Source organism: Magnolia sinica, chromosome 1, assembly GCF_029962835.1.
Source record: "Magnolia sinica isolate HGM2019 chromosome 1, MsV1, whole genome shotgun sequence".
NCBI lineage: Eukaryota > Viridiplantae > Streptophyta > Magnoliopsida > Magnoliales > Magnoliaceae > Magnolia > Magnolia sinica.
The window spans coordinates 113587479-113600397 of NC_080573.1; the positions used below are offsets into that span (position 1 = coordinate 113587479).

Consider the following 12919-nt stretch of genomic DNA (forward strand, 5'->3'; position numbering starts at 1 on the left):
TTTTTTCCCTCTTACGGGACAGCTTTGGTTAACCGCGATGGACCGGTCTTGGTACATTGCTACTTACAGATGCTCCTAGCTCTACGGTTAGATGGTAGAAACGTCCATATTTTGTGGGCCCTACATCTGAATAATCTATATAGAAAAACCATACCAATCATCTAACTAATCTATACGATCTACGACCATCAAATAAACGGTAGAAATCAAATCCATTTAAATGGTCCACATTTAAAATGAGAAAGCCTAGAAGGCGAGGATGGTTTCCACTTGCAAGATGAACGGTCAAGATTCAACGAATATTTAACCACATGTTTAATAGGGATAGCCAAAGAACTAACAAAGATTCGTTATGACTAACCACAAAACTCTTCCCTCTTATTAACGGTTTTAACGTAACACGAGGACATATGTGGACAGTTTTAGGTCAAACTACTCAACATCCAATTAAAACTCTCCACGTGTCCATTCGTCCGACCTCTACCCACCTCTACATTCATCTATTCTCTCCCCCATCTATTCACTCCCTCCCTCTCTCTTTCTCCCTCTCTCCGTTGTAGCCATGGAAGATACAAGTGAAAATCCTCACAAGGTGAATCTCAACCCTTCTAGAAGTTTCGGAACCGTTCTGAAATCCTCCCTGAAAGAGACATTCTTCCCCGACGATCCGTTCCGCCAGTTCAAGAACGATCCGCCAGCCACTAAGGCGCTTGGGTTCTTCAAATACTACATTCCGATAGTAGAGTGGGCCCCCAAATACTCGTTAAGTCTCTTCAAATTCGATCTTCTTTCCGGGATCACAATCGCCAGCTTGGCAATCCCTCAAGGGATCAGCTATGCCAAGCTGGCCGACGTCCCTCCCATTATCGGCCTCTGTAAGATTGTTTTCTTACTACAACATATATTTCATCCATTAGGTTTTCTTATAAATTTCGGTTTTCTTTCTATCTATCTAATACTGGGATTTTTTATTTTTTTTTGTTTAAAGATTCGAGTTTTGTACCGCCAATTATTTATGCGCTCTTCGGTAGTTCTAAGCATCTTGCAGTTGGAACTGTTGCGGCTTGTTCATTGCTTTTGAATTCTTCAGTTGGGGCTGTAGCATCTCCCACCGAGGAGCCGACACTGTATCTTCACTTGATTTTCACAGCGACGTTCTTCACTGGAATTGTTCAGACAATAATGGGTCTTTTCAGGTGATATGAGAGAGAGAGAGAGAGAGAGAGAGAGAGAGAGAGAGAGAGAGAGAGAGAGAGAGAGATGGTTCAGGATTGTGAAGTTGGAGATCAGTGGATGGAGAACAATAATCTTACACATGGTTCAAAATATTGTTTCAAGGAACGTTTGGTTGTACCAAATATCATGATATTTCACGATTAATCAGTGTAACTTGGTGCAAGATTTCATGAAATTTTGTGCAACCAAACGCCACCTTAATTGGGTAGTGTCCAATAAGATTATACCATATGGAGCTGGGGAACCGAGGAAGCTTGTGTGTCTACCTAAGCAAGAATGGCTCATGTTTCAAAAATAAACTTTCTAGCTAGACAATTCCATCCGCTACTTTTTTTTTTTTTCTATTTAATGCCACATATGCCATGTGTGCCAGTATTCATCTCCAAGTACCCCCACATGTACTAATCTGACACATGCGAGTGAGTACCATGGAAATTTTTTCTACGGAATTTTTTTACCTTGTCAAGCAATAAATTTAAAAATAAATTCAAAATTTTAAAGAAAATCTCATTCATAAACAAACAGAAAACGATGTTTACTTTCTCACTATTTTCTAAGTTTTTCAAGAAATAATATTTCCTTTCCTATGCTTTTCATGAATCCAAGCAGGCCTTTAATGTAATAGAAAAAATATAAAATTATTAGAGAGAGATTAAGAAAATAAAATAATAAAAAGGAAGCAAATATATATGCACTATTAATGGACCATTCGTACCAGCCCTAGTCTCAAAGAAGAGGTTGCATGTTTGAGTTCTATTATGCTCATCAGTGCTTAAAAATAATGATAATAAAAAAAAAAAAATCTAAGTCTAATAATAAAAAATCTAAGTAGTTGAATGGGCAACTGACTCAGTCGAGTCATATTGAGTAGACCGAATTTCCAAGCGGACTGGTTGCCTTGGACAAAACATTCCAAACTTTTCAATCTTGGTAAAATATTGAATTTCATTAGAATTAGTTGGGGATAATAATATTTCATTAGAATTAGTTGGAGATAATGATTGTTCAATTAGCAACTAACAAAACACCATTAAAAAAGCCAGTGTAGAAAATATTCTTGTTTAATTCAATTTCAATGAAGAAAAGACAATACCAAGAAATAGAAACGCCACCAAAAATCCATAGAATGAACAATTCGGACTTGATACAGTTTGGATGTTAAAAAACAATTGGAGTAGAAAAATGGCTATATATCCACGTTTTTGCATGTGTACATATAAACTAAGATCAAATAATGACCTAATATCATTCTGTCATTCTCATCTCCTTCCTTTCTAAATCGATCCATTCTCTACTAAATCATTTCACCTTCTACTCAATTATATCAAAAGGATGAACACAAACAATCTCAATCCTTCATCGAAAAGATGATTTTAAATCTTCTTGCCCAAAGAATACAAGTTTTTATTTTTTATTTTTTATTTTGCCAATCTTCTAAAATAAATGGATTTTCGAAATGTTAAAACAATTACACGAGTTTTTTTTTTTTTTAAGTAGAGTTTTGCTAGCTATGTTCCCGATAGCATATGATACATCATGAAATTCTTAACCTTGATTTTATGTCTGAATGCGTTAAAAAAAAAAAAAAAAGATAATTTTTTTTTTTTTTAATGTTCTTGTTCTTATTCAAGAGAAGTGATAATCAAACCCAGCAAAGTCTATCAATTTTGTTTGCAGGCTTGGAATTGTTGTGGATTTTTTATCGCATTCCACAATCCTCGGATTCATGGCAGGCACTGCAACAATTGTTTGCCTTCAACAGTTGAAGGGCATACTTGGGTTGACGCATTTTACAACTAAAACTGATGTGGTCTCAGTGCTGCATGCGGTCTTCTCCCTAAGGAATGAAGTAAGATTATTCAAATCCTCACCTTTCTCTTATGTATTTCTTTTAAGGCTGCATTCAGATGCAAAATCTATAATTGAATTGCAATAGTGAGCTTGATGGGGAGGAAATAAGCGAGCGTTATGTAAAATGAATTTGATCACCTACATTCAGCTGCATGCTAACGTAACTAACATCAGTAGGCCATGACAAAGGTGGGATCCATCATGAAAATACATGTATGTATCATAGTTGGAAGATGTACCCATTAATTAGTTGAGTTTGAGCATTGGCTAATTTATTTCCTCAGCGTGGCCCACCTGCTTTGTGGGTTAGTTTAATTTTCCGACAAGGTGAGGCCCACCATTTGAATGGCTCCAGGAGAGATGGGGAGGTATTCTAAATTACTATACAACCAAATGTAGGTGAATTGCCTCTCTTTATAATGGTCATTGACCGTTAAAAACTTCTTGTGGGCCGTAAAATCTTTGGATCAAGAATATATCTGTGTGATCTCTTCGTCTGGGTGTTTGTGACCTTATCAATATGTTGGATGGCAAAAAAACATTCTGGTGAAATCCATGAAGTTTTTAATGGTGGGGATTCAAACACAATTGTTTCCTGTGGTGTGGTCCACCTAAAATTTGAGTCGGATTCTTTTTTGGGATCATGCCCTAAAATGAGCTTTTAAAATGGCTGGATAGTATGTATTTAAGACATATATCATTATGAACCCTACAATCGGGGGTCTTACCCAACTCGGTGGATCAAGGGCCTCACCTAATCCACTCCCTCTATCAATACCTTGAAACCCTAACATAAACCAATGAGAAAATGCTACATGCACAGCTAGCTATGAAAAATGGATCTTTGCCTAGCATGAAAATGATGATTGTGATCTTTTCAATGTGGAGATGCATGATGCATGCATATGGCCCTTTTTTTATTTGATCACGTAAGAGGATTAGATGCAATTCACATTCAAGTTAATATATGCACGTGTAAAATATTTTGTTACCACAGGTATGTGTACAATTCCTGACTTGTTTTTTTTTTTTTTTAGTGGAGATGGCAGTGTGCAGTCGTAGGCATCGCCATACTTGCATTCCTCCTCGGCACTCGACAAGTGGTCAGTTTTCTTTAAAAAATCCTACCAATGGATATTGAATGGAATCGATACTATATATATATATATATGACTTAATTACCTTTTGACTATTGCTTTTTCATACTAAGATATCAAATGAGGCATATTTAGCATCGGAAATAATAGGGATAGGTTGATCATTGTAAATGTTCCTATTCTTTTTTGTGCGTGTCTTGTGTCTGCTAGCTGAAAATCAGCTGAAAACCGGATGAGCGCTAATGCACGCAATAGCTTTTAAACAGTGCGTACTGGCTAAAAAGCACTAGCACGGACCAATTTTATTTTTGCTTTTTGAAATTTGAGGCCACGAGGGAGACTTGACTGTCCACACGCACATGCAGACGTGGCATCATAGACCATGTGTGCATGACATCTGAGCTTTTCATCAAGTGAACTAGACTGTTTAAAATCTTCTGACCTGAAGATCAGATGAAAGAACGGTCACAAACGGATATAACTCTCAGTTTACTTTGTACCTTGTGACCCACCTGAGTAGAAACTGCCTGATGTTTGAGATAGAAGATCTAAGCATTGTTGGTAAGCGAACGGAAAGCCTAGATCTCACACACGTTTCAAATAGGCAGATGTGGGTGTATGGCAGAGCTCCAAACGTGTGGCATTAGCAAACCTCAATAGTAGCATTCTACAATTTTTTATTTTTTTATTTTTTTATTTTTTTAAAACGTTATGTATGTTTTGTAAATGCAGAGGAAAAGATGTCCCAAGCTATTTTGGGTATCAGCCGTTGGTCCGTTGCTGGTCGTGGTCCTCGGCTGCCTTCTCGCGTTTCTCCTCCATGCCGACAAACATGGCTTCCAGATTGTTAAGTGTTCTCCATTTATTTATTATTTTCTCTCTGTGGGCCTACGGTTGTGTTATACAAGCCGTTGATCTTATTACCCTCATCATGGATGGGCCATGCCCCTAAAATCTCCCAAATTGAAATCTTCAACCCATTTACCAAATGGGCCTAGAATTTCAGCCTAAACCCAATACCATAGTATTTTAGCAATCCAATCCCACGTTTGGGATAAAATTCTTGCTACATGAAAACACTAGATTAAGCAGAATCCTGTTTGGTTGATCATGGAATTGTAATCAACGGACCAAATTCACAATGGATGCCTTTCACTTCTACACATATATAACCAGAATTTCAAGTGTAAACAATGTATGTAGATGTACGGCATAGATAAACGCATGCATCAATGTTGGGCCCAGATGTCTAGTGGATTTCAAAATCTATGAAAATCCCGTGTGGGACCAAATGCAATTCCATCCCACCTAATCCCAACCTTTCTCATCCTCCCCAAATGTTGGATGGAATTTGCATGGGAACGAATACAATTTTATCCCACCTAATCCCATCTAATACCCTGCGCCAAACGCCCCCTTAGTGGATACATACAAACATTCATACATGATCATGTGGATATCTTTATAGTTATCATCTGGGTCTTGGGTGGGTCAGGTGAGTCATCTTGCCTTACCCATTGATTAGCTATTTGGGCAGGTTGGATTGGGTTGGGTTGGGTTCAAACCGAGCCTGACCCCTTTACTTAAATGGGCTACATTTCTAACCCAAGACTTACTACCATTTAGCTTGGTCAAAACCCACCTCAAAAGTAGACCGGGATAGTTGACCCATGGGCTAATCTAACCCCCAAGGCCTAGCTCATAATCAGACTCAGGCTTGGGCTTATCTCATTTAGCTCAAGCCCAACCCATAGAAGTAGGCCTACTTTTATAGGTGTTTAATAGTTGTATTTTCTGGCAGGTGGGCCCCTTGAAGAAAGGCATAAATCCGCCTTCTATAAAGCTTTTGAACTTCGACTCTCGTTATATTGCAGCAGTCGTTAAGGCCGGGACAATTACCGGCATTCTAGCTCTAGCGGTGACAATCTAACCTATGAAATTTATATTTTCTCCTCTCTTTTTCTTTTTTTTAGTTTTTAATTAGTATTTCCTTGATTTATTTCACTAAATTAATTAGAGAACACCACCTTTTCACATTTGGAGAACTAGTGGAAATTGACTCAAAGTTAACCGAGTTAACTCAGATCCGCAATAAGGTGTTCAAGTAGGAAAAATTCTAAACACATATATGAAAACAATTAGAAATATTGAAAGGTCAATAGTCTATATATATATATATATATATATGAAAATGTTAAAAGTTCAGTGATTAATGGCAAGAGATATCTAGCATTATTATAAAAATGTCCACAAAATAATTTTTAAGAAAAAAAATTACTTATCTTTAAGAAAAATTGTAATTAATTTCCACAGCTATTTTTTACAACACAAACAAGAACATCATTATGCTATGGAAGAAAAATCAAATTTGGGTGATTTTTGTGTTCCCAAACATGCCCTAAAATTGACTAACAATATAGATGAATCAGTTCATAAGCCTAGTTCTTGCCTAGGGTGCCCCTTAAAAATAATTTCATTTTATTTTAATTATTAATTAATGATTAGAATTTTTGTAGTAATTAAAAAAAGTTCTATAACTGAAAAATTATATAGACTATGATCTCTAATTTATAATTACCATTAAATTTCCTAAGATTTGAAAATGAAAGTTAGATACCTTTCAATCCAGGGAGGCATGCACATATATAAACATGCAGCACACATGCTAATATGCAATGAGTGTGTAGGATCTGAGCTTTCTGTTAGGTGGGCTATGCTATTTAAATCTTCTAGCATCTATATACCCCTCATGTTGGTGCATGCACCTAGCCCAAATCACATGTCCCACTCTTCCAACTCAATTTAATTTGTGCCACTTGATTATAGGCCCAGTCCTTAATTCAATTTCCGATTTTCTATACTATACATGTTTTTTTTACTTTCCATGCAGGAAGGAATAGCAATTGGAAGAAGCTTTGCAGCAATTAAAAACTATAATATAGATGGGAATAAAGAGATGATAGCTTTTGGTTTGATGAACCTTGTGGGCTCTTTAACTTCGTGCTACCTGACCACAGGTATGGCTCTACAATAAATTCAGTGTTTCGATTCATACAAGCAAGGCCCATGATCCGGCAATCCAAACTGAAATGGTGGGCCACATCATGGATGGATCTTAAACCAAAATTCTCCCTTACGAGAAAATTCTAACATTTAATTAAATTGGTGGCAAGAAAATAGAGGATTGAATTGCGGACGATTCTATGGCTACGATATTCCAATATGAGTGTAATTTGTGCATGGGACATGTATCTACGATGCGGCACATAAAACCAATGATTTGGACTGTCGAATGAACCATGGCCCCACTTGTATGAACTGCAAACATGAGTAAAATGTACATATTCCAAGGTCTGAGTGGTAGCGATCTTACGTCGGCATGTTCAATATCCAGGGCCATTTTCCAAATCTGCGGTTAACAGTGACGCGGGATGTAAGACGCAGATGTCGAATGTGGTGATGGCGATTTGCATGATGTTAATTCTCTTATTCCTAGCTCCTCTCTTCAGTTATACTCCTCAAGTGGCTCTCTCTGCAATAATCATGGCCGCAATGCTTGGGCTCATCGAGTACAAGGAAGCTTACCACCTATTCAAGGTTGATAAATTTGATTTTATCATTTGCATGGCCGCCTTTTTCGGCGTTGCCTTTATGAGCATGGACACAGGCCTCATGATATCGGTGAGGATTTTTGTCCACCTATATACAATTATTATTATTGTGGGCATCATTATAGTTGTTTTTCTTGTCGTTGTCAATGTTTTTGCTATAGTTGGTTTGGAAAAGATACAGTATTGGACATGTGTTGTGAAATTGTGGTTGTGCTAACTAGTGCATGAGGCATGTTGATGGGTATTATAAGCAAATGAAGAAATAATATAAAGACATGAAGAGAGAGGACAATCAAAGATTAGACGGATTAAACACATTATTACATGAATCTTTTTAAGTTAATACTCCTTCTCTTGGAAGCTTTATAGTGTTTCACTAAATCCCTTTTTAAATATGAGTAAACTCAGTTTCACTTTTTCATTTGGGAGATTGAGTCGATCAAGCATAAAGAAATTAATGATACTTCTTTATCTTTTGAATTTATTAGATCGATCACTCAATAGCATTGGTATCTGTTCTGATTTGACCAAAAAAATAAAATTGGATCACTTCTTATGAATTCATTGAGAATGACCTTGTTTAATTATTTTATTTTTTTTTCTTAATCTGAAGCGGCTAATGTCCACCAATAGAAAAGTTCCACTATTGTTGACATTTAGCCTTGTTATTGTTGTTGTTATCTAAGCCAATCATCTTTGTGATTATTAATCTTATTGTGCCACCAAACCAATATCAATGTTTCTTTGATTGACATTGCAATGGTTCATCATCATTTAAGCCTTAGTCCAATTATTTAGGGTTAGCTACACGAATCCTGTTTTGCCAATCGACTGTATCAAAATGTTTGACTGTCAGGTTTCATGATAAAAGTTAGTATAATTCTCCGTTATCCAGGCTTGGGACCGGTAGTAAAAAACCATACCACTCCTAGAATTATAGTGAAAAGAAGTATGACTTTGAATGGGTAACATTTTCCGGTTTTGAAGATTCTAAGTAGAGTAGAAATTGTAAAATGCCAAATTATTTTTCTCGCAGCTTGAACCAAACGCAGCCTTAACCATTAGGAGCATTCTCATAGATATTAGCTGTAGTTTTTTTCTAAATTATTTATTTGCCATTTGTTGCAGGTAGGAATTTCATTATTGAGAGCACTTTTATATATGGCTAGGCCTGGAATTTGCAAGCTTGGAAACTTGCCAAACACGCGGATTTATCGTGATATGGAGCAATATCCCGGAGGAAAAGGAGTCCCAGGAATGCTGATTTTGCAGTTGGGATCCCACATTTATTTCGCAAACGCAGGTTATGTAAGAGAAAGGTATGTTAACAGTATGATAAGTCACAACTGAAGTTCAGCAGCATGAATCGCCCCATGGGACCCACAAACAAATATGTGTCGATGATCAAAACCGTCCATCTTCTGAGAACTACATTAGGATATGGGACAAAGTTCAATGAACACTTTGGATGAATTAGCGATAACGGTCCATACTGGAAAATACATATTTGACTAAAATTGTCAGTTGGACCATGGCCCATCGATGACAATCCCAGAATGTGGATGGTCCCAATCAACTGACCATCTCTGCATGTGGGTCCAATTGGATGATGTGTCCATGTTAACCATCGTGACAAATACTAGAGCTCATATTGAAGTATATGCATTCAATGCATGTACATGCATATCTTTTCTTTTCTTTTTTATCTCCCTCTCTCTCTCTACTAAGGTCACACACGCACAATCCTACCAATTATTATGGAATCATGTTTTAAACATGGGATATAGGTGTGAGATCCAAGCTTTTTATCAGATGAGCCCAAATGATTAGATCTTCTGGCAGAAAATTTGAGCGATTTCACTGCTTAGGTGGGCCAACATCCACAAACGAATAAACAAAATAAATTTTCAAAGTCATTAATATGTTTATAAATTATTGTTTACTTAGGAGTGTAGTAAAAATAAAATATTATCTTGACTTTAGATGGGAATCATTTTACCAAAGGTAAAAATAACTTTTTTAACTTACTTAAGATGGATGAAATACCTAAAAGATCACTTTTTGACATAAATGCTAAAGGATCTCTTGAGTATTTTGTAAATTTTCTTTTGCGCCAGCAAGATAGAGAAGAGATGGAGTTTTTCCCACAGACATATCATGTTAGCAAGGTGAAAAGAGGAAATGAGAGTCTAGGAAATATGAGATGAATTTTCTCCGGGCTCTAGGGTTTGTGGTTTAAAATATGAGATGAACTAACGATTGATTTCTAGCTTCTCCGTGGATGTAGCAACAAGGACAAACCACATAAATCTTGTGTTCTCGAATCTATTGCGACGCTTGTTTCACATTTACATTCACATGATCGATTTGCGCGCACACAATCAAAGTGCTTATGTAAGTGAAAAAGCTTGGTTGGTTCTCAGTTCATGGATGGTGAGCTCCGGGACCAAATCGGTACCCACAGCATCCACGGTTAAAATAGCCTGATTTTTATGATAGAACTTCTAAACAGTGTGGCCCACCTGATGAGCTTAATCTTGCACATGGGTGGCATTTAACACGTAATCTTGTGGATTTGTTATATTAATAAATCTTCTCTTAGCATTCCTAATCCTTTTCTCGATAAGATTATTAAAACTAATATGTTTTTAATCTAGGGTAACAAGATGGATCTATGAAGAGCAAGATCTCATTAGAACTCTCAATGTAGAGGATCTGCAGTATGTTATACTTGATATTAGTGGTAAGATATATCTACTCTGAACTTTTTACTTGATGGTCCACCACCCCCTCACGATTACATTGGTTGTGAGGTGTGGGGCCCACCACCTGCTGGGCTACTTTGATGGTATGAATGCAGTGATCAAATGGTGAGGATGGGTGCATACACCAATTATGCATGTATGGTCTATATACATTGGACAACAACCCTTTTTATGTACTTTTCTCTTCAGAACTGTGAATGGGGGCCCCTATGTTCAGTTCGACCTGGCCCAAACAGGCGGCGGGCTTTGGGCTAGGCCAGGGCTAGTCTTCTCTTCAACATTTAAAGCCCATTCTTATTATTATTATTGCTATTATTATTATTGTTTTTTATTTTTTTTTGTCACACTATAGGAATTGAAACCATTGACACAACTGGGATTGAGATGCTCGAGGAACTCCGCGTAGGCATAGAAAAAAAAGGGATTAAGGTATGATTGCTTCCCATTTTGGTTTAAGGTTGTTTTGCAAATTTTAGAAGTGTTGCTTTCTATTATAAATATTAGAAATAGTAGGAAAGATTATATTCATCTTTTGTGTATAAGAAAAACAATTTATGCATGCTTTTTCTGAGAAAAATGTTCACATACCTCATCATACGCGGGAACTTTACCATATAACCTCTTTTTTTTTAAACTTCTACTAACAAATCACTTCGGTAGAAAATCCAAACCGTGAAAATGGTGGGCCATACCATGAAGATCACTTGGAGCAAAAAGTGAAACGGACCACTCATAGGTGTCTTTAAAATGTGCATTAAGTCGAAGAATCATTGATTTCAAAGTATAAGAATTATTGGAAAGCATTGCATGTTAAAGTTAAGTTCCAATGTAAGGTGTTGGAACTTGTGCTTCTTGCATACAATGTAATTTTGGAGTAAAGACTTCAAAAGGAAGCTCGAAAAGAACGCCTGTTTCTAAATGTTTTGAAATGGGCGTCCTTTTCATGAAGTAGCAAATGCTACTTTTTATGGGATTGTGAAAAACCCTTTCCTTTTAGGACATAAGATAAAGAGTTTTTATTTCTTTTCATGGTTTTTCTTTTCAGGTAGTATTAGTGAATCCAAGGATGGAACTGGTAGAGAAGTTTGCAGTGTCTAATCTTCTCGATACAGTCGGGAAGGAGATGATATACCTAACAGTGCCTGAGGCCGTTGCTGCATGTGAACACATGCTTCGTACTTGGAACAAGAAAGATGGTTAGTTCAACTCTCAATCCCTCAAAATATTGACCCACTTGGACCCATCATACTTAGATTTATTCTCATTAATCAGATGCACTCATTATGGTGGGCCACCTATGAATGGGCCATTTACTCACTACAAAATTTTCCCATTGAATGTGGATTATTGTTATTTTCTTTCTTTTGTTCTTGTTCTCTCTTTATACTCAATTCTCTTAAAGTTGTCCATTTGCAGGCCAGTTAGATGTCTAAAATGGTTTGATTCCGACGAGCTACAACTCCTCTCTTGTGGAAATTGATTCCTAAGTCTCCTTGGTGAAGTTTTTTTGAAGTATCTTGTTTTAGGAGTACAAAATATAGATTCAACCTTTTATTTGAATGGATTCCAATGGGATTGTAACTATGGTACTTACTCTATTTTTTGTAACTTATTTATTCTTTAAATACAATTTCCACAAGTGTGGCACATGGTTTTTGATCCAAAATGTTGATCTATTGTATCTCATGTGAATGGACAATGCCTCGAAAATCTTTACGATAGAGCAATCTCAACCTTTTAATCGAGTAGACATTCATTGAACCATTTTGCCCACTCCTCGCAAACCTAAAAATTATACTGAACATATGGTCCTAAATTGATGACTGGTGACCTATGATGGATGGTTAAAATCACCACATTCCACAAACTAATGTCCATCAATCAGAGATCAAAATTCAATCCACTCATATGTGATTTTGCATACAATGTGGACCACCAGCATTTTAGGACAAACCTAAGTGATTGAGATTATTATTATTTTTCTCTAAATCATCTACTTGCAAGCCATTATATCAAAGGTCCACATGAGAATTCATTGGCTCATAGATTATGTGAATCCATTAAAGGAGATATTAGCTAGATGCAAAAACTCATCACATAGGGCATACTAGTATAGGTGGATGATTTGAAAGAAAATTACCAATGGGCCATATTCATCATGAATGTGTCCGCCTACTAATGAGCGGTCCACTAAAACATGTTTTAAAATTTTGGACTAATGTTACCGTGAGAGACGAGGGAAAATAGAATGTATGATTTTCCACTTTCAAAGGATTAAAGCTATATTTTCTTTTTTAAAGTTTTAGTTTTCCATCATCCAAACGTGCCCACAGTGCTATTGCTTCACTTGTAATGTGTA

The 12919-nt window shown here is 36.6% G+C and overlaps 1 protein-coding gene across 1 annotated transcript; it reads left to right on the forward strand.

Annotated features, from left to right (window-relative positions):
* Nucleotides 1-542: 542 nt before the first annotated feature.
* Nucleotides 543-11761, forward strand: LOC131248413 (probable sulfate transporter 3.5). Its single transcript, XM_058248694.1, has 12 exons — nucleotides 543-875; nucleotides 989-1196; nucleotides 2914-3085; nucleotides 4125-4190; nucleotides 4917-5030; nucleotides 5986-6102; nucleotides 7075-7201; nucleotides 7579-7865; nucleotides 8924-9114; nucleotides 10453-10538; nucleotides 10913-10989; nucleotides 11606-11761. The coding sequence occupies exons 1-12, from the start codon at nucleotides 563-565 to the stop codon at nucleotides 11759-11761; spliced, it is 1914 nt and encodes a 637-aa protein (XP_058104677.1). The 5' UTR covers nucleotides 543-562.
* The last annotated feature ends 1158 nt before the right edge of the window (nucleotides 11762-12919 follow it).